General features: G+C 47.2%; 1 protein-coding gene across 16 annotated transcripts in view; it reads right to left on the reverse strand.

Annotated features, from left to right (window-relative positions):
* CHST11 (carbohydrate sulfotransferase 11) overlaps nt 1-21087 on the reverse strand; it is a 261341-nt gene that overhangs the window by 47809 nt on the left and 192445 nt on the right. For 10 of the 16 annotated variants that reach the window (XM_055574914.1, XM_055574913.1, XM_055574917.1 and 7 more), the window contains one exon: nt 7027-7056. The exons of the other annotated variants lie outside the window; for them this stretch is intronic. In XM_055574914.1, the coding sequence (XP_055430889.1) occupies nt 7027-7056 (30 nt within the window). The remainder of the gene's footprint in view (nt 1-7026; nt 7057-21087) is intronic. 16 annotated transcript variants of the gene reach the window in all.

The raw sequence follows: 21087 nt of genomic DNA on the forward strand, positions 1-21087 counted from the left end.
TTTAAATGTGAAATCGAAAACCCTCTTTTTTGAGATAAAATCCACATGCCTTACAATTCGCCCATTTAAAGCGTCCTGTTCAATGGGTTTCATTTTCATTTTCTTGAAACCCCGTTCCTCTCAGGCTCTCTGTAGCTATCACCTCCCAGCCCCTGGTCCCCTCAGCCCTGAGCAATCATTAATCTATGGTCTGTGTCTATGGATTTGCCTATGGAATCATATAGAATGTGGTTCTCTGTGACTGGCTTCTAAGTGAAAGAAGTACATGTGCTGACCTGATTCCCCGGGCCTGCAACTTTCTGGGCTCTTTTGGTGGGCCACTAGAGTCCTTCCCTAAAAGGGAAGTGGTCAGGACAAAAGGAGATGTCCCCAGTTAACCGCTTCGTGGCTCTGCCCTGAACTGGAAGAGAAACAAATCTCCCAGCATGCCCAGCGGCAGGGCTGTCAGGATTCGAGTAATGTCTGTCCATCCCTCTGATGAAAACCTCTGTGTCGGTCTCCTCCTCTTGCTTGTCCCCAAGGGCACCTGGCACGAGCCAGGCACATATCAGAGGGTCGATAAGCATTCATTGCTGGCTGATGACAGACAGGAAGCAGAGAGGAGAGGGGGGCCGTGCCCACGGAGGGCCTCTGGCAGGTCTGTGGGCAGCTCACAGGTCTCCACATGTGGATGGATGCAGGCTCGGGATGGCCAGGAGGCAGCGCCAGATGGCAGACCAACTCTGCTGCTCTCTGGTTACGTTTTATGCGTTTCTTTGTTTTTCAGTTTCTTTGTCACTGACATCTGCTGCTCTGTGTTGCTCTGGAGGCAAAATGTAAAACAGAAAATACTCGGGGGATACACGGTTTCTCCCCATCTTGGCCGCTCTGTTTGGACGTGCCATGTCTTTGGCTCAGGACTGCCACCCCCACTCCATCCTGGTGACCCCTTCTCTTTCCCTACATTCACAACTCTTGTTATCTCCTCGCCGAAGGTGAAACTGACACAATCTTTGCAGCTGATGTGCATCAGTGAACCCTGGGGAGACCTCAGGGGACCCCATTGCAGGTAACATGGGATTCCCCACACCAGAGCCTTCTGGACACAGTGAAGCTGCTTCTAAAGCCTGAGGGAGAGTGGATCCATCCGAGAACTCACAGGTGTCATTTCAAAGGGAGATCTTTCAATGGCAGAGAGGGTGGTTTTCTAGGGAGAGCCTGGCTAGCTCCTCAAGAATTCAGACTGGCATTACTCCATAAATTTAGAGAGGGACAGCATGGGGTCGTGTGGGCTGGGTGGGGCCACATGGGGGAACTGCAGCCTTGGGATATGGAGTGTGTGACAAGCGTCACCAGCCACTGTGCCCACATCCCCCTGCAGATCTTAGTTCTCCTCTCAGGATCCTGCCAGAGGATCCTCTTGCTACAACAGAAGCGTGGAGGGCCATGGCGCTGGTCCAACATCGCCTAGAGAGAGTGGCACAGTGGGTCCTGATGCTCCTGTGGGGGCAGCTGGCGAGGGAGCCATGCCCCTTCTCAGCCTGTCCCACTGCCTCATGAGCCCTGGGAAGCAGGCGTTACCCACCCCAGTTCCCAGGTGAGGGATCAGGCTCCATGAGATGGAGTAACCTGACCCAGGTCACTCAGCCAGTCAGGGGGAGTTCAAATGCAAGTCTGCCGACTCTCCTGGACCGAGTGCTGGTCAGGGGCAGCCTGGGCTCTGCAGGCACCCTTGCCTGGGTGCCCCTTCCTGGGTGCCCCTCTGAAAATGGCCTGGGAGTCTCCGAGGTGGAGGGGGTGAGACACGCACAAAGTGGAAGGAGTAAGAACGTCCCTGTGTGGATATAAGTGTGTGTGTGCACACACGTGCCTGTCCATAACTGTGTGTTGTTTCTGTGTCTGTGTATACACGAATGTTTGTGTCTGTATCTGCCAACGTGCCATTGTATGCATGTGTGCTTGTATTTATAGATATATGTTTGTATTACTGTGTGTCTGTGTGTTCCTGTCTGTGGGTACATACGTGTGTGTTTGTGTGTGTACGGGGTGTGGATGTGTCTGGGTACCCATGTATATGTGTTGGTGTGTGCTTGTATGATGGTGGGTGTGGACTGGCGAGTGTGTAAACAAGCCCTCGCATGTCAGCAGACTTAGAAGATTACGTCGCCTTTGCAGTAGAAAGTTATTCATTTCTTTCAGCTAATATGAAACAAAGGAATCTTTTCTTAAAGTTCTACTTCAGGGCCCCAGAATGTAAACTTTATGTGACCAGGTTTACAGTCTCTGAGGGAAGAATGTGCCTTTTGAAGATCAAGTCTGAGGAAACTAAGAATTCACTGCTGTTTCAAACTTCTCTGACTACTCCACAGTGGAAAATAAAGTATGTCGTTGCATATATACGTACAGCATATATGCATGTACATGTATATATTTTTCTTAAAACAATACTTATCCTTACCATGTGTGATACACTCTGATGTTAAATTCTTTTTTATTTCATTTTTTCAAATGCCAACTAAACTGATGTCACAACTCACTAATGGGATATAACTTGCAGTTTGAAAAACACTGGTCTATAGCAACTCTTCCCCCAGCTCTATATAAAGTGACTTCATCCATCCATTTACCAAGTACACATAAAGCAGTTACTATGTGCCAACTACTAGTCTAGGTTCTTGGGAAACAAGTTTCCTGTGCTCCTGGCACTTGCATTCTAAAGGAGAAAATAAACCACAAACCCCAAAACACTGAAGACAATTTTATGTGGTGACAAAATCTCTGAAGGTAATTCAGTGCTTGGTCAGGGAGGACTTCCTGGAGGAGGTGACCCAAATGATGAGAAGGAGCTGGCCATGGCAAGAGGCAGGGGAGAAGGGCTGGCCAGTATTTTCTCTGCAGTCTCTGCTATCAAAGTTTAGAAATGAACCTTGACTCAGATACTGGCCATGATTCTATCCATCTTTCTCTGGCCTCGCTCCCTTCTCTCCTTTCAGCTACATGTTGCCCAAATACTTCACATCAAAATTTGGCAGCCCTACATGGGCACATATTCATTCTTTCCCTGGAACATTTGAAAATAACATTTGGTCTGATTAATTCTGTTATTAGGACAAACTCCTGGAAGACATAGTCAATCTCATGGAGGGTAATTCGACTGGTCAATAAGGCTCAGAAATGAAGAGGCAGAGACCAGGCAATGGGGCTCAGAGACCACATGTAGGAAAGCTCAGGTCAAAAGTGCCAGAGATGGTGGGCAAGCTCCCCCCTCTCAAGGCCAGCACTGCTTCTCCAGGGCATCTGCGTGGCCAGCTCCCTCTCTGCCTTAGGTTCTTGCTTACATATCATCTATTCAGCAAGTCTCCCCTGCCCACACTAGTTAAACTGCAGCCCTTCCTCCTGACTTACCTATTAGACCTCTTTATCTGGTTATCCAACTCCCCGTCTAGAACAGTAACTCCACAAGGACAGGGATTTTTGTCACTGTCATTCCCCAGCTGGTGCTCAATACATGGCTGTTGCATGAGTCAATGAATAACGTTGCTATTTCCTGAGCACCTACTAGGTGCTGGGCTCTGTACCAATGTGCTCTCCAGTGCTCACAGAAATCCTGCCAGGTGTGTACTATGATTCCCATTTTAGAGATGGTAAGATAAAGGCTCAGAGAAGTGAAACACACACAGTGAATAAGCGATGGATTGGGGGCTGAAATCTGGGTCTCCCTGACTCCAAACTCACAAGGCCTGACACTTCTACCCACAAAACAGGAATGCTGCATGCTAAGTGTAGTAAGTCAGAAACAGAAAAACACCATATGATATCACTTACACGTGGAATCTGAAATACTGTAAAAATGAAGATATCTATGAAACAAAGACAGACTTACAGATGTAGAGAACAGATGTGTGGTTGCCAAGGGGGAAGTAGATGAAGGAGGGAAGGACTGGGAGTTTGGGATTAACAGAGGCAAACTCTCATCTACAGGATGGACAGACACTGAGGTCCTACTGCATGGCACAGGGAGCGCTAGTCAATATCTTGTGATAAACCATAACGAAAAATAATATATATACATATAACCGAATACCTTGCTGTACAGCAGGAATTAATGTAACACTGCAAATCAACTGCACTTCAATTGAATTTTTTAAAAAATTAATTGTTGCATAAAGCAGATGACCCAAACCAAGATCCATCCAAGAGCAAGCTCCGTGGGCACAGAGCGCTGCTCTTCGTTTTGCCTAAAAAGGGGGTGTTGCTAATAGCACCAAAGATGCTTCTATGACAAACAACCAGATCACCCGCTCTGAGGAGGGCAGTTTCACGGTGTAGTTTTATTCATAAGCAGTTTCCATGCATTTTGTTTTCCAACACACTGGGGCCCATGGAACATAAACAGGCAGAAACCATGCACTGAGTACCCCCTACTGGGTGCCCTGCAGTGAAAGCTGGGTGTGCAAAGCTGCCCCTAGGGGCGGTCCGAGGGGTCAAGGGGGCCCAGGGAGGGGACACAACAACCTCCCATTTCCCTCTGTACCTCAGGGACAAACAGCCGAGGTCAAATTAACCAGGGCAGACCTCTGAGGGCTGGGGTTCTGGGACACCCACAGAGTGGTTTTGCTTGGGGACAGCAGCTGCTTCAAATTAGAAGCTACTCTAAACAGAGAGCAGATTCACGAGGCTTTTCTGCCCTGGAAAGAGACCAAGGGACTCGAGCCACAGTCTTGATCTTTGGACTCTTTAGGGCAAAAGCTTCTAGGGGAGGGGCCAAGAAAAGAAAGGCCAGAAGTGCCGACAGCTGAGGCAAAAGGTCCCAGCTCTCGAACCCTACCTGACCAGCAACAATTCCCAGAACCGGAAGTGTGCGAGATGAGGGGGCTCAGGCCCAGCACAAGGGGTCCCCTCTGCAGGGACAGCTGTCTCCATCCCATCACCCACTCCCTCTCCCCACAGCCTCGGCCACCCCACAAGCCTGCTCAGGGGTTCAGTCCCTGCCAGCACTCCTCAGCTTTGATGGGAGTCTTTGAGACATCAAAGACTTCCCTGATGTCTCTGAGCTGGAGCCAGGAAGTAAGGGTGAGGCCCTGGGGAAGACCCAAGCCAAGGTAGCTCCCCAGGCTGTCGGGGCAGTGGGGACAGGCACAAAATTTTGCCTCCAGAGGACACAGAAAAGATGGGTTTCCAACTTTTCCCCAAACTGTTAAGTTCTCATAGTCTGTGCCAGGCAGGGTGTACACTGCTTCACTCTGGTCATCTCTATATTTTCAGTTCAACAAACGTTTGCGTTCCCATTTGGTGACAGGCCAATTGGGCCAGGCCCTGGACGTGTAGCCCAGTGACCAACCTGAGTGTCTGCTATGAATGAGGCCCTAAGGATCCGTTATAAGAATGGAGCAGTAACTAACAGCTAATGAGCCAGGCACTGTCTTGAATGCTTTCCCCATGTTAGCTCATTAATCCTCACAGCATCACAAGTGATTCCTCAGCAGAGGCCTGAAGAAAGTGAGGAAGCTGACCAGGAGTATATCTGCGGAAGCAAGACCAAGGCCGATCAGGTGCGTGCCTGGCATGTTCAAAGAACCACAGTGAGCCTGCAGTGGGGTAGGGAATGCCAGGCACCCCAGGCTTTGGGGAGGACCCAGGCCTTCACAGGGAGGTGGAGATGTGAGTGCAAGGATGGCAGGATCCCACTTATACTCTAGAACACTCTGGCTGAAGCAGTTGAATGTTCTCTGGTGGGAAAGGATGGAAGCTAGGAGGGTCCAGGCGAGACTGGAGGAAAGAGACAGCGGTTGGGTGGGGTGGGGGAAGAAGCCATTGCATTCCTGGGCTATACTGAAGACAGAGCTGAGAGGAACTGCATATGGGTTGAACATGTGCCATGAAAATGGAAGTGTCCACGTGGGCTCTGAGGATTCTGCCCGGAGCAGCTGGAAGGAGGGGGCTGCCATGACCTGAGGTGGGAGATGTGCGCTGAACAGCTTTCTGCAGTTTCTGGCATGTTAAACATGTAGTGTCCAATGAAGACATCCAAGAAGCAGATGGAAGAGAAGACTGAAGTCCAGGGGGCCCCTGTGTCAGCCAAATAATACTCTGAACAGGAACTGCCGGTGCTTCATTCAACAAATACCCGATTGTGTGCCTACTATGAGCTGACACAGCTGCAGCAAATGTAGCCAGAAACAAAAAGTCTCGGCTCTGTGAAAGCCAGCAGGCATGGGAGGGCATGATGACAAGGGAAGACCTGGGAGAACCTGGAGATCAGAGACCCCGGACCAGCCCTGACCACCTGCCTGCTGAGCCCCCAGGTGCCCGGGGGCCCAGGCCCCTCCCTGGGGGCAGCACCCAGCAGCTGCTAGTGCATGAGGAGGACCTGGACGCCAGGCTCGCATCCAACCTGAACGGAGTCCAATCTGCTGGAATCCATTATCGACTCTCGCTGACCCGCTGTCTGCTCCTGGAAACATGTCTAAACTGCACTGCCTGAGCCAACACCAGCTAAGACGAATAACAGGGGACCAGTTAATGTCTCCACCATGCTTTCAGACACTGCTGGGGGCAGGGAGGGATCTGGGCAGGAGCTGAGGGAGCAGGGGAGAGAGAGGATCCACTGCAGCAGGCTGGAGGTCATTCAATCTCCTGGGAAGAAAGGCTGCCTCAGCCCTTCTGAAGCTTCCTGACGGACCCTGAGGCATCACCTGGGCTCAGTCCTCCAACATCCATCCCAGAGGTCTGCATCTTTGTGGCCATGTTCAGAGCTCAGGTTTGGGGCCACCAGGGTTTCTGACCTCACTGGCTGTGGTACTCTGGGCAAAGGACTCAACCTCTCTGTGCCATTTCCATTATCTCTATATTAGGGCTTCTGTGAACTCTTACAGAATTGCTGAGAGGATTCAATTAAATAGTAGAGCATGACGTAAAATGCTATCTGTCACGCAGTAAGCACTCCTTAATTGTTAGCATTTATTGTTTACCAAGCGCCTGGAATATTAGGTTGACTTTGAAGTGGGCCATAGATAACCTGTAAACAGCAAGGTGAAGGAGACTTACCCAAGGTGGAGAAACTCTCTCCAAGGATCTCTGAAAACGGAAGAGAGAAGAATTTCTCAGGCTGCTTGTTGAACGAATAAAAGATGGACTTTCAGAATCCAAGGTGAGTGTAATGACCACGTGCTTGGAACAGCACGTGGATCTGTGAGTCCTGCCCACTCTAGTCCAGCCTGGCTATCAGGAGCAACTGCCTGCTGAGCCCACCCTGACCCCAACCCCAAGAGAGGTCGGCTCAGAGAAACAGTGGAGCCCAGGACTTGGGGAGGGAAACACAGGATGGTCTGTGGCCAGGGCCACCCTGTGCCCCTGCCATGCCCCAGCCCCCACGGGGACACCAGGATCCGTCTTCCCTGCCCAGTCCAAGCAGAACCGAACACGCTAACTGGACTTTGAGCAGCCTAGGTTCCAGCTTCCTGTCTGATTTCCGGCTCCATCTCTGACTTTTTCCTAAAGTCTCACCTGGAGGGACCTCACCAGTCTCTCAAAATGGGGACTGTTTCTGAATGCTGCACCTTTAGCCTCTCCTAGCCTCATGCATGACAAGGCGCTCCACCTACCCTGACAGCCCAGCTTTAACCATCACCAGACCCCTGACACTAGAAGAACAGCCTACCCACAATGTGCCTGAGGGGTACACTTCACAGAAAGGGGGGCCTACTGGTTTTAACCTCAGTGATTTGTTTTTACCTGGTCTTCACTAATGTTGGGGAGGAAAGTGTCTTATTATAGGAAAAGAAAATTTTCAGACGCATCAGAAGAAATGACCCCATCACTTGAATGGAGAGACCTAGAGGTGGGAGAAAGAACAGTGGGCTTGTGGGCGGAGCCTTGAGTTTAGATTCAGCTCCGCCACTTGGTAGTAAGTCAACCTTGGGCTCAGCCTTTGAAACTCAGCTTTCTCATGTGTCAAATGGAACAATTATAAAGATGAAACGAGAGCATGTATGTAGCCAAAGTATAATCAGACTAGACTATGGCAGGCATTTAGCATTATTATTATTATTTTTGTTGTTGTTACATTTTTTGCCTGGCCAGCTCCTCTGACTTTTTCTTTGTGAATCTTATGGGTACTCACACCCTTGATCTTTTTGCTATGCTATTTTCCCCAAAAGCTACTGTAATGGGGGTAAAACTTTCTTTCTCTCAAATACTGGGCAATATCCCAACAATATCTGGTGTACAGTGGGTAGGGAATATACATTTTGAAAATATAAACAATACCATAATCATATATGGGCTTCCCTGGTGGCTCAGATGGTAAAAAATCCACTCACAATGCAGGAGACCTGGGTTTGATCTCTGGGTTGGGAAGATCCCCTAGAGGAGGGCATGGGAACCCACTCTAGTATTCTTGCCTAGAGAATTGCCATGGACAGAGGAGCCTGGGGTCACAAAGAGGCAGACACGACTGAGCGACTAAGCACAGCATAATCATATATATATATATATATATAAAATATACATATGAATTGGGCTTCTCAGGTGGCACTAGTGGTAAAGAACTCACCTGCCAATGCAGGAGACCTAAGAGATGTGGATTCGATCATTAGGTTAGGAAGATCCCCTGGAGGAGGGCATGGCAACCCACTCCAGTATTCTTGCCTGAAAAGTCCCATGGACAGAGGAGCCTGGCGGGCTACAGTTCCACAGGGTGGCAAAGAGTCGGACATGACTGAAGCAACTTAGCACAGCACATATATATGAATTATGATATAATTATATACAATAATATATTACCAGGTCCCAGGAACCATGCTAATTGCTTTGCATACATTATGTTCATGTAACCCTCTCTATCTTACATGAATTAATTATTAGCATTTTTTCCCCACTTTACAGATGAGGAAAATGAGGCACTGAGGTAACTTGCCCAAAGTCATATAACTCTAATAGTAAGATGTGGGGGGGTGAAACTTGAACCCAGATGATCTGATTTTGGAAATGGTTCATTTGACCACCACAGAGCCTCACAAATAGATAATTTTCAAAGAAAATGTAGGAGGCGGGGAAAAAAAAACACTGATGTGTAACCCGATATTTCTAGAGTTGAGTCATAAATTATGAGTGAGGGGATAAAAATGAATAATAAATTCCAGAAGTTATGTGGGGACAGCTGTAAGAAAGATGGGCACTGCAGCAAGACTATTCTCGGTTCTAAGCGAAACCCAGAGGCGATCTGGGAAGGGCTGCAACGGAATATGAAATCATCGAGGGTTCCAGTGAGGCTCTGACCTTACCACTCGGTAAGCTGGGGACACCATTATCCCCTGCCCCCAGTGAGCAATACTTTGCAGTCCCTGGAAGCAGAAGACTAAAATTCCTTCTCCAAATCACTGAAGAGATCTATCTGAAGGCAGAAAATGGGGGCTCTGGTTACTCTGCTTATTTTACAGATGAGAAAATGGAGGCCCAGGGAAGTGAAACAGCTTGTCTGAGGTCCCACAGTAGGTAAGAGGAAGCCATGTGTTACCGATCAACTTCATTCATTCATTTATTCATTCATTCATCCACTCATTCATTCATCTAACAGACACGTGATGAAATTTACTGTCTGAAATTTACCAGGAGGTAAGGACCATGGGGTCGCACAGAGTCGGACACGACTGAGCGACTTCACCTTCACTTTTCACTTTCATGTATTGGGGAAGGAAATGGCAACCCACTCCAGTGTTCTTGCCTGGAAAATCTCAGGGATGGGAGAGCCTGGCAGGCTGCCGTCTATGGGGTGGCACAGAGTCGGACACAACTGAAGTGACTTAGCAGCAGCAGCAGCAAGGACCATGTTCCTAGTGACAATCCAGACCAGAGCCATCCCATAAAGACGCAATGCAGGCCACACTGGTACTTTAGAGTGTTCTAGCAGCCACATGAAAAGAGTAAAAAGAAATGGGTGATATCAATAACTTATCTCAAAAGATCCAAAATATTACTGTTTTAATATGTCATCAATATGTAACAAATATTAATGATGTAGTCTCTTTTGTGAGGGTACCATCACTTCATGGGAAATAGATGGGGAAACAGTGGAAACAGTGTCAGACTTTATTTTTGGGGGCTCCAAAATCACTGCAGATGGTGATTGCAGCCATGACATTAAAAGACGCTTACTCCTTGGAAGGAAAGTTATGACCAACCTAGACAACATATTAAAAAGCAGAGACATTACTTTGCCAACAAAGGTCCGTCTAGTCAAGGCTATGGTTTTCCCAATGGTCATGTATGTATGTGAGAGTTGGACTGTGAAGAAAGCTGAGTGTCAAAGAATTGATGCTTTTGAACTGTGGTGTTGGAGAAGACTCTTGAGAGTCCCATGGACTGCAAGGAGATCCAACCAGTCCATTCTAAAGGAGATCAGTCCTGGGTGTTCTTTGGAAGGAATGATGCTAAAGTTGAAACTCCAGTACTTTGGCCACCTCATGCGAAGAGCTGACTCATTGGAAAAGACTCTGATGCTGGGAGGGATTGGGGGAAGGAGGAAAAGGGGATGACCGAGGATGAGATGGCTGGATGGCATCACCGACTCAATGGACGTGAGTCTGAGTGAACTCCAGGAGTTGGTGATGGACAGGGAGGCCTGGCGTGCTGCAATTCATGGGGTCACAAAGACTCGGACACGATTGAGCAACTGAACTGAACTGAACTGACCGAAGTCTTTCAAATTCAGTGTGTATTTAATACTAATAGCACATCTCACGTTGAAATGACTACATTTCAAGGGCTCAAAGGCCACATGTGACCAATGGCTACCACATTGGAGAGCATAGATCTGGAACCACGGTTTTCCATCTCACTGTGTATTGGGATCATGTGCAGAATTTGTTAAAAATACTGATTTCTAGGTCTTACTCAGAGATTCAGTTCAGTAGATCTGGGGTGAGGCCTAGGACTCTAGTTTAACCAGTATTCCAGGGATTCTGATGTAGCTCATCATTATGGAACCAGTGAGCTCCTAAAATGCAGCCTAATAAATATCAACCAGATAGCCAGTAAAGCCGCTTCTCAAATTCCTATGGACTAAGAAAAGTTTGATCTGCATTAAAGACAACATCTGATAACATTCAGTTGAATTACTTTGAAAAAGAGTTTTCAAGTAGAGAGTGCTTGCCTTAGATAAGATTTCCTGATTAAAAATAGAGTCATTGGCACACATTAAACTCTTTAAGAACTAATCAATTATCTTAAGATTAAACAAACAAACCTCCTGACATGCCTCCAGCACTAATTTGCTCAACAGAAAACTTCCTTAACAAACAATGGACAGTTGGGTGGCAGTGATACCTATGCTGAACTGGTAAATTCAGCGATGAAGGAGATATTCATTAAAAGCTTTAATTAAGCACCTTCCGTATGCCAGACACACCCCTCGGCCCTGAGGTTACAGAGGTGAATGAGGGTGGGTCATGCTCTTGAAGAGTTTGCACAGTTGCTGCAAGATGGGTAACAATGTGCAAAGCCCTGTGGGAACACAGGAAGGAAAAACTCAGGTCTGCCTTGGAGCATGGGAGAAGCCGCTCTGATAGGAACCGAGCTGACCCTCCAGCCCCTACGAAGTGTTTAATAGGTAGAGACCGGGAACTTTGGCAGCGAGAGTGAGGACCGTGTTTTGAGCGTTTGGAGAACTGTGGGCAAGGAGTCTGGATGGCTGGGGTGGAGAAGGCGGAGAGCTTGCTGGGGGAAAGGGCATGTGGATTCAGTCCAGCAGGTCACAGGGGCAACAGCTGTAGTTACCCAGATGCACGTAGCACAGCTTTGGTCAATGATGGATGGATAAATTGGTTGATAAATGGTTATATGAAATGAATGGAAGTCTTAAAGTGGGGGAGGGGAAACTGAAGCCAGGAAGCCAGTAAGGTTGAGGGTCAGCTGGTGAGAGGCAGGTAATGAGACTTGGACCAAGTGCTGACAGCAGATGGGAGATGAAGCACAGATGGTTTTCAAACGACCCAGAGGAAGAAAGTCAAGACTTGGTGAAATTGCTGTAGGGAGTCACCCTTCACTTGGCTAAGGCCAGTAAACAATGTTGTGCTAAAGGCTGAAAAGTTCCAGGAAAAAGGGAAGAGGCTCATGAAGCCAGGATCTCTTAAGAGCCTGTGGAAGGAGGATGCCGAATATTGGGATTTACAAGGTATTCCTTTTTGTGGGCTGATGACATTTCTGTACCAGCTCCTCATTTTCCCCTTAGTTTACAATTTTTTCAACAGAGAGGTCATAAGAAGTGCAAAACATCTGCCAAATCAAGTGGCTGGGAGGATACAGGGAAATAGAAGCCCTCTCCCACTGCTCGTGGGTGTCTTGACACACAGATTGTAGAGGAACTCTTGTATCTGGAGGTGGACATGCACCAGAATGTTCAAATCAGCACTGTTTCTAATGATGCAAAGTTGGAAGCAACCTATGTTTCCATCTATAGAGAGATGGATAAATAAAATGTGGTATGGTCATATGAAGGAAGACAATACAGCAATTAAACCAAGAGATCCATGGGGCTGACCCTCAAAACACAAGGTGGAGTGGAACAGGCAAATTGAAGAAAAACATATTCAGGATGATGGCATCTATATGAATTGTGGACACACACACCTGAACTATATAATATACATGACTACACGTAGTGGAAGTTAAAGTGTAAAAACACAGACTGAGATTTGTAGTAAATTCATAATACAAGGTTGAGAGGAGAGGGACAAAGAAGAGGTTCAAAAGGCATTTCTATGTTGGTGACAATTTATTTCGATTATATGGCAGACCTATAAAAGAACTGAAGCAAAGATGCCAAGATGTTATATTCGTTAATGTGGGATGGTGAATAAAAGAGTGTTTATTATCAATATATCATTTGCCATGTTTCCCTTTGGGCTTCCCAGGTGGCTTAGTGGTGAAGAATCTGCCTGCCAATGCAGGAGACGTAAGAGACACTGGTTTGATCCCTGGGTTGGGAAGATCCCCTGGAGAATGAAATGGTAACACACTCCAATATTCTTGCCTGGAGAATCCCATGGACAGAGGAGCCTGGCAGATGACAGTCAGTCCAGGGGGTCACAAAGAGTCAGACATGACTTAGCAAGCTAGTATGCACGTGCAGACTTCCCTTTATCTCCAAAAATTTCCGAAATTGAGAAAGGAAGGGAGGAAGTGGGGAAGAAGGGAGGGGGGAGGTGGGGAGGAAGGGAGGGGAGAGGTGGGGAGGAAGGGAGGGGAGAGGTGGGGAGGAAGGGAGGGGTAAGGAGGTGGGAGGAGAAAGAAAAAGAAATGGAGTGGGTGGGAACGAAGCAGAAGGCTTAGAAACTGTTCACCAAGTCCCCTACCAACTGAGGGCCTCACACAGCAAAGGGGGTGCAGATGGTGATTTAACATACCTAGGGGTCCCCCTGGGGCCTAACACCATATTTGGTACACTCAGAATGACTCCTCTGGTGAGGGCAAAATAAACTCCTTTCCTGTGCATCCGCTTCTCAGCCCAGCAGTGCCGCCAAATGGGGGTGGGGGGGTCACATCGTTCATTTACACAAGGTCCTCTATACACGTTCACTTCCACCAGTGTTACCCCTCCCAGGCTGTCCCACTGTTCCCGGCACTCTAGAACATGACTGCACAGCCATCTCACATCCAAGTCACGCCTGTATGTGGCAAGGACCGGACATGCCCTAGAAAGAAGTGTGACAGGGCACATGAGGGCTGCTTCCTCCCCCACAAGGATGCCTCCCCCACTTCTGGCCAAACACTCTGGGACGCAGAATTTTCAAAATGATTTAACAGTAAGTTAAAGCACAGGGAGGGTAGAACTGAGGGCAAGGAAGCATTCATATCACTAGTTACAAGACAAGACAGAAGTATCTGCATGGAGCACCCTCCTTGTTGCCAGGAACAGTGCCTCTGTGTCTTTATGTGTCCAGGGCTTTGCAGAGTGGGTGTTGAAGAAATGCTTGCTCATGAAGTAGAACTGCATGACGTCCCCTCTGCCCGCCCCCCCCCCCCCACACACACACACGTTTTTGAGGACTATGTTTCTGTTTGCAAGTTTTCTCTCTCTTAATGGGGCAATGTGAACTAATGATTAAGGATGTTTGATTCTGGAACCAAACTGCCTAAGTTCTTGGAACAGACACGAAAGCTTTCCATGGTCAGTACCTTCACCTCAGAGCATCTTCAAGAGCCGAGCTCTCAGCACAGTAGCTGGCACACAGGAAGTGCTCATTAACCGCTAAGAATGGTCACTAGTTGGTCCTCATGGCAAACCAAGTAAATGGGCTATACTATGTCCACTTACAGATGGGCAAAGATGAGGTTCACAGAGGTCCTGTGACGTGCTCAAGTCACACACTTTACTGGTAAATGACAATGCCAGGATTTGAGGGCAATTCATCTATCTCTAAAGAACTCCCCAGGCCCCTAGCTGCTGCAACATCCCAAGAGCTGATTCACAGACCAATAACTTCCAGACTCTTCTCTGGCCAGCAAAGGGTCTGGAGGGAGCTCTCTACACCAGTGGAAACTCCCAACTTCTGCAGTGTCGGGGCCGGGAATCTGACTTAGGTTTGAGGAACTCTCATTCCCACATCAAAGCTGAGAACTGAAAGTCACTCTGACTAAGCACACAGGGAGGGCAGAAAGTTCTGAGGCAAAAGGAAGCTACCAATGGGCTTTAATCACTCTCCACTCACCCCCAGGACTCATGCCAGAGATGAAGGCTTTGGTGACATCTCGGGTTTTTTTTTATCCCGGGAGTTCAAAGAACCTCACACCCATTCCGTCACATTCAGGCTTCATTTTACTGAGGCAAACACGATCCCAGGTAGAATCCTGGCCGGAGACCAGGGGAAGGCACATCCTACGTCACACTCATTCCTTCCACCAGGGTGGTGGTGGAACAAGGGCTTGTGTGCCTGACCACAGGTCCGGGTATTGCACAGAAATGACCACCAAAAATACGTGGTAAAGAAACTGTGAAGGCTGTCCTGGCTGCCAGGTATAGCTCTGACCTCTCAGAGCCTGGTGCAGTGCCTGGCACAGAATAAGTGTGTGGTGGATGTTGAACAAGAAGAAAGGGGACATAACCAGTGGATGCTCACTGGGTCATCCAGCAGCCCCAGGAAGTGGCAGGGTGGGGGTGGGGTGGGGTGGTGTCATCTGCATCTTACAAGTTGAGGAAGCCAAGATTCCGGGAGGTTTCAAGGCGTGTGGGAGCCCTCCGGCTGGTGGGTGGCAAAGATGATTTTGAACTCAGGGCTGCCGGGTCTCTGGGTTTTGCACCGTGTCATGTACCTGACTCTATACCATCGTCTATGTAATAACTTGGCAAAGCTTCTTGACAAATAGATATGCCAGTTAAACCTGGGCAAGACGGTAAATGTGGCATAACCACCCAGGGACAAATCCAATCAGTTGCCCCGTTTGCGGTCCTAGGGCTAAGAGTGATTCTTATACTTTAAATGATTACATTGACACAGTTATGTAGGTTTCCACACAACAGCCTCAGTTTTGCCTCTTTGTCCACAAAACCTACAACGCTTACTATCTAGCCCTAAGAAAATGTTTGCAGACCCCTGATATAAACCGTACCTTATTTGACTTGAGGTTCCAGAGGGGAAGGATGTGCCCGAGGCCAGAGATGTTCCCTCTAGACCCAAGCCTTGGTGTCCCTCCAAGGTCGGCTCTCGCCACAACACACTCGGCTCTGCCTGCCTAACTCCTCCAAGAGCGTCAACTTAGCTGTCCCTTCCTCCAGGAAGCCCTCCCTGATTCCCAGAGACCAAATCAGGGGCCCTTCTCTGTGCTGCTGTTTCTCTCCCAGCCACTGTGGCCTCCACATGCTGGCACATGAAACACTGTGTTGGTGCTGCCACTTGCTCATCTCCCATCCCCTGAGCAGCCAGCTCTACAAAGGCAGGTGCCATTCTGTCAGGGGCGAGAAACAATTTAGTGACCAGACATCCTGGCGTGACCAGGATGCTTCAGCTCAGGCCTAGTGATCTGAGAAAGTATTAACGATGGCCCCCTTCATCCTCAAAAGGACTTCCCTGGTGGCTCAGTGGTTAAAAAAATAAATCCTTCTGCCAACAGGAGATGAGGGTTTGATCCTTGGGTTAGGAAGATCCCTTAGAAAGGACATGGCAACCCACTCCAGTATACTTGCCTGGAAAATCCCATGGACAGAGGAGCCTGGCGGGCTAAAGTCCAAGGGGTCGCAAAGAGGCAGAAATGACTTAGTGACTAAACAACAACAACTTCATTCTCAAAAGCATCCCCGGACATGTAAGATGCTATTCAGTACATATTATCATACTATGTCTGAACAGCAGCTTAAGTGTACAGCTCTGACTTAGTCCTTCCATTTTCTAGCAGTGTGACAATAGATAAATGACATGACTTCTCTGTGTCTCAATTTCCTCCTCTGTAAAATGGAAATAATAATAGTGTTAATATCATAGGTTGGTTGTGAGGATTCAATGAGTTAACATACATAAACACTTAGAATGCTACTCGACAAACTGCAGGGGCTACGTAAGATGCTGGATCCCTGACGCTTATTACAATGTCGTGTTCTGTTAGATTGGCACACACACTGCCTGGATGAATGATACCTGACCAGAGCCAATTCCAAAGTCCAGCTTCACACAGCTGGTTAGGGAGCATTCAGGCCAACAGCTTCATCCTCTGGCTTCCCACTCTAAGGACCAAGGAGGGTGGAACTCCCTGGGTCATTCCTGGTCCCCTCTTTCCTTTTTAGATATAGGTATTGCTTTTGGTTTGATTAAAATCCTCCCAGACTATTTTCTGTACATTCATATGCCTCTAGTATAAATGCATCCACAGAAAATATATGGCAATTGTCTTAGGATATATGGTATTAGACTGAAAGTATTTTTTAGCTTTTTTCCTTCAACGGTAGACTATGACTTTATTTTATTAGACTTAGATCTACCTTGTTCTTCCTAATTAGAACATCGTAGTTCATAGTTTGATGAACATAGTTTTTTTGACTCTCTGAACAATCCGCTATTATAAACAGTACCACAATGAATATCTTTGTGGGAGCTCTCTATGCTCGGGGAAATTTTCTAAGATATTCCTCTCTCTTTGAAAGCAGGCTGTTTCACACTGTTTGCTCCATGACTGGCCAGAAGACGACCTCAGATGTTGGTTTTAATGCTTCCATTTTTCACAAGTCAGAAGTCAACTTTTATTCTTACTCAAGAGGAAACAATAGTGAAGATAACTTTTTTTAAAAGTAACAATGCTGCTGCTGCTGCTAAGTCACTTCAGTCGTGTCCAACTCTGTGTGACCCCATAGACGGCAGCCCACCAGGCTCCCCCGTCCCTGGGATTCTCCAGGCAAGAACACTGGAGTGGGTTGCCATTTCCTTCTCCAATGCAGGAAAGTGAAAAGTGAAAGTGAAGTTGCTCAGTCGTATCTGACTCTTAGCGACCCCATGGATTGCAGCCTACCAGGCTCCTCCATCCATGGGATTTTCCAGGCAAGAGTCCTGGAGTGGGGTGCCATTGCCTTCTCCGAAAGTAACAATAGTTTTAGCTAATTGAAAACTACCAATGAGTTAATTCAACCCTCAGAATGAACAAAAGCTGTGACTAGAAAGGAATGTCTCAATTTTCAAGGACCCCCATACATAGTCTCCAGAGTGCCAAGTCCCCTTGAATAGAAAGCTATTAACTGAGTCTCACCTTATTTATAGGCACCATGTTATTTTAATGAAAACTAAATCTTGCTCGTTCTTGCTCTTTCTTTCCAAACCTTTCTCTGCTCAGTCGAGTTCCTATGACTACATGGGAATCATTTATATTTAAATCTTCACCCAGAGTCCCAAGAGTATGAGCCCACCTGAAGGGAGATAATCGCTCTTAGACAAAAAGACTCTTGAGAACTTCCAGCAGTCTCATTAGCTTCCCACATGGAATCAACCTAGTTGTGACCTAATTTGTGATTTCTACACATTGGTATTAAATCAAAAATCTATGGTAAATAGATATTACCACATATAAAATAGATAACCAATGGGAATTTGCTGTATGCCTCAGGGAACTCAAACCGGGGCTCTATAACAACCTGGAGGGGTGGGATGGGGATGGCTGAACCATGTTGATGTTTGGCAGAAAACAACACAATTCTGTAAAGCAATTACGCTTCAATTAAAAAATTTATAAACAACAATAAAAAAACGAATATATGGTAGAATTTTACGAAAGTGGTATGGATGAGGGGTGGGCGGGGGTAGTAAAGAGAGGTGGAAAGGGATCTTCTTGTGAGATGGGGCCAGCAAAGCCTGTGCAGGCGGCAGAGCTGGGGGCAGGGACACAAGCGGACACAGATGGTGCCTGTTCTGGCCTGTGTCTTCCCCGTGATGGTCTTCCTGGGGCTTTCCCTCCCTGCAGGGCGGCCCCAACCTCTCCCTCATGTTAAAGGCCAGGTGCCTCTCCTGCCCACTCCAGCCTTGGGATCAAGTCTTGGGTGCTGATGTAAGACAGCACTTATCACAGAGCCAAGTACAGAGAAGCATTATATAAATATAGTTACTATTATTCATCATATAATTATAGCAAGTGCTCTAGAAAAGGTTGTTAAATGACTCATGAACGGACTGGGCGCACTTAGCTTCCTGGATGGTGGGGGGTGAGTCCTGCCCCAATCTTAACCAGAACACAACAGACAAATGAGGCTCTTTAAGGCACTCACTGGCCCCACCCTTGGAAGCAGACGAAGCTTCCAATGTGGTTCGAGCAGAAGGAAGCGTGTTTGCTGTAGGAAGCAACTGCTGATTGATGGTCCCAAGGCAGCAGGTTGGGAAGGAAGGAAGTCTGGCTGAGGCCAAATCATGGACCAGGACGAGAGCTCCAGGAATTTCTCTGAACCCACTTTTCTAACAGCACATGTTTCATCCACAGTTAAAACCCAGCAGGATGAGTCACCTGAAGGCTTGCATCTCATTTGCAAAATGGAAGGATGGGAGGCACTGGTGTCTAAGGTCCTTCTCTGCTGCGACAGCCGTAGAGCACACACGGGGTCCCCGGTTTACAGACACAGAAATAACCGCATGCCTTTGTGTTTTCTGAGAATTTAAGGCCCATCAGATGCTGTGCTGGGAAGTGATGCACAGAAAACATGACCACACTGTTGCCAAATTTATGTGTGAACTCCTACTCCTCCACACACCGGCTGCAGGCAGGAAATACAGAACGATAACCCCCCGCCCTCCCGCATTAAACAAGAGGAAATGTGATTGTCATGTGATGATTCGTGGCTTGTGGACCAGAAGACTGAATCTAGGTCATTTCTCAATCTAAAACCTAAAGTTACGAAAGAAAATTTTCCTGGGTGCTCTCTGGAATATGACAGTTCTGGGTAGAAAAGTTCATCTCCTTGAAAAAAAAAATTTGAGTGAAATTGATTTTGGCCTCCATTCTCCCATCTTACCTCATAACATCTGTCCACTTCTAGAAGTTTCTAAAGACCACCCTAGGATCCAGTCCTTGCCCCTGCTTTCCAGCTGTGACTGTGGGTGAGTTTGTAAGCTCTTTGGCCTCGGCTTCATCTGTAAAATGGAGATCTCAGAGCATCTACTTAATAGGGTGGTGGGAGGGTGAAATGACATAATCCAAGTAAAGCACCTGGAATGGTGGGTGGTACACAGCAAGTGCCCAGGAAATACGAGTCATTATTATAAGTCATGATCACTGCTGTGCTGGCCAGGATTTATACACTTTCACTTGGTACCTCTAATGTGCAAGGTGCTTTTGAGAATTCAGTCAACAACCATCGGAATGAACACTCAAGTGAGAAGATAGCAAGTCATAAAGCACTCGGTACGAAAATGATGACCCAGAAGTGGTGATGACTGGCCTGGGCCCTGCTGGCTTCCCAGTGCAGGCAACCCTGGGCTCCATCACAGCCCCTCCTGGTACCTGGCAACGTCCAGAGAGAGCTGCATGAACTGTGAATTTGCGGCATCCGTACACAAGAAGGACCCTGTGTCTTTAAGTTGGGACCCACACAAACAAGTCTCAACCCAACCCCTACAGACAAACACAGGGAAACCAATACACAACAGAAAGTCTTAAAAAGATCGCCACAACTTCAAGACTTGTCCAGAACCTAAAATTCTAAACCAAGAGCCCATAGAGTCAGGCAGACAAAGACAAATATATGCTGCTGCTTATATGTGGAATCTAAAAAAAAAAAAAAGCTACAAATGAAATTATTTATAAAACAGAAACAGAGACACAGATATAGAAAACAAACATGGTTACACAGATATAGAAAGCAAACTCATAATTGGGAGATTGGGATTGACATATACATACTACTAAATATAAAATAGTCAATAAGCATCTACTGCATAGCACAGGAAATTCTACTCAATACTCTGTAATGACCTATATGGGAAAAGAGTGGCTATATGTACAGTTGATTCATTTTGCTGTATAGCAGAAACTAACACAACACTGAATATCAACTATACTCCAATAAAAATAAATTTTTAAAGAGGAGCCCATAGAGAGTAGCACATAGGAACTGAATTTGTGGGGGCCTAGTATGCACCAGCGACTTCCCTTTCACTTTTCACTTTCATGCACTGGAGAAGGAAATGGCAACCCACTCCAGTGTTCTTGCCTGGAGAATCCCAGGGACAGGGCAGCCCGGTGGGCTGCCGTCTATGGGGTCACACAGAGTCGGACACAACTGAAGTGACTTAGCAGCAGAAGCAGTATGCACCAGAATCAAGTAACCTATTACTTATAACCACAATCATCTGCCAGTTACCTGGTCATCAGGGCTTCTGCACCTGGTTGAGCTGAGAAATGCAGAGGACGGTCTCTTACAGAATGGCTGTCCTCCCAGGTTAGCACCTGGTAGGGGGAGACAAGCCAGCCTAACCCTGGAGCATGGTAAGACAGGTTGAACTGGTGTTCACTGGACTTTTCTTACGAAGAGTCACACAATCACAGCATCATATATAGAAATGCTCTGAATGAATTTCTGCAGCCATCAGAAAACATCAGAGCATAAGCCTGAGAAATTCCCAACATGAGAGTAAGGGTGCAAATCAA

This window comes from Bubalus kerabau, chromosome 1 (genome assembly GCF_029407905.1).
Source record: "Bubalus kerabau isolate K-KA32 ecotype Philippines breed swamp buffalo chromosome 1, PCC_UOA_SB_1v2, whole genome shotgun sequence".
NCBI classification, from domain to species: Eukaryota; Metazoa; Chordata; class Mammalia; order Artiodactyla; family Bovidae; genus Bubalus; species Bubalus kerabau.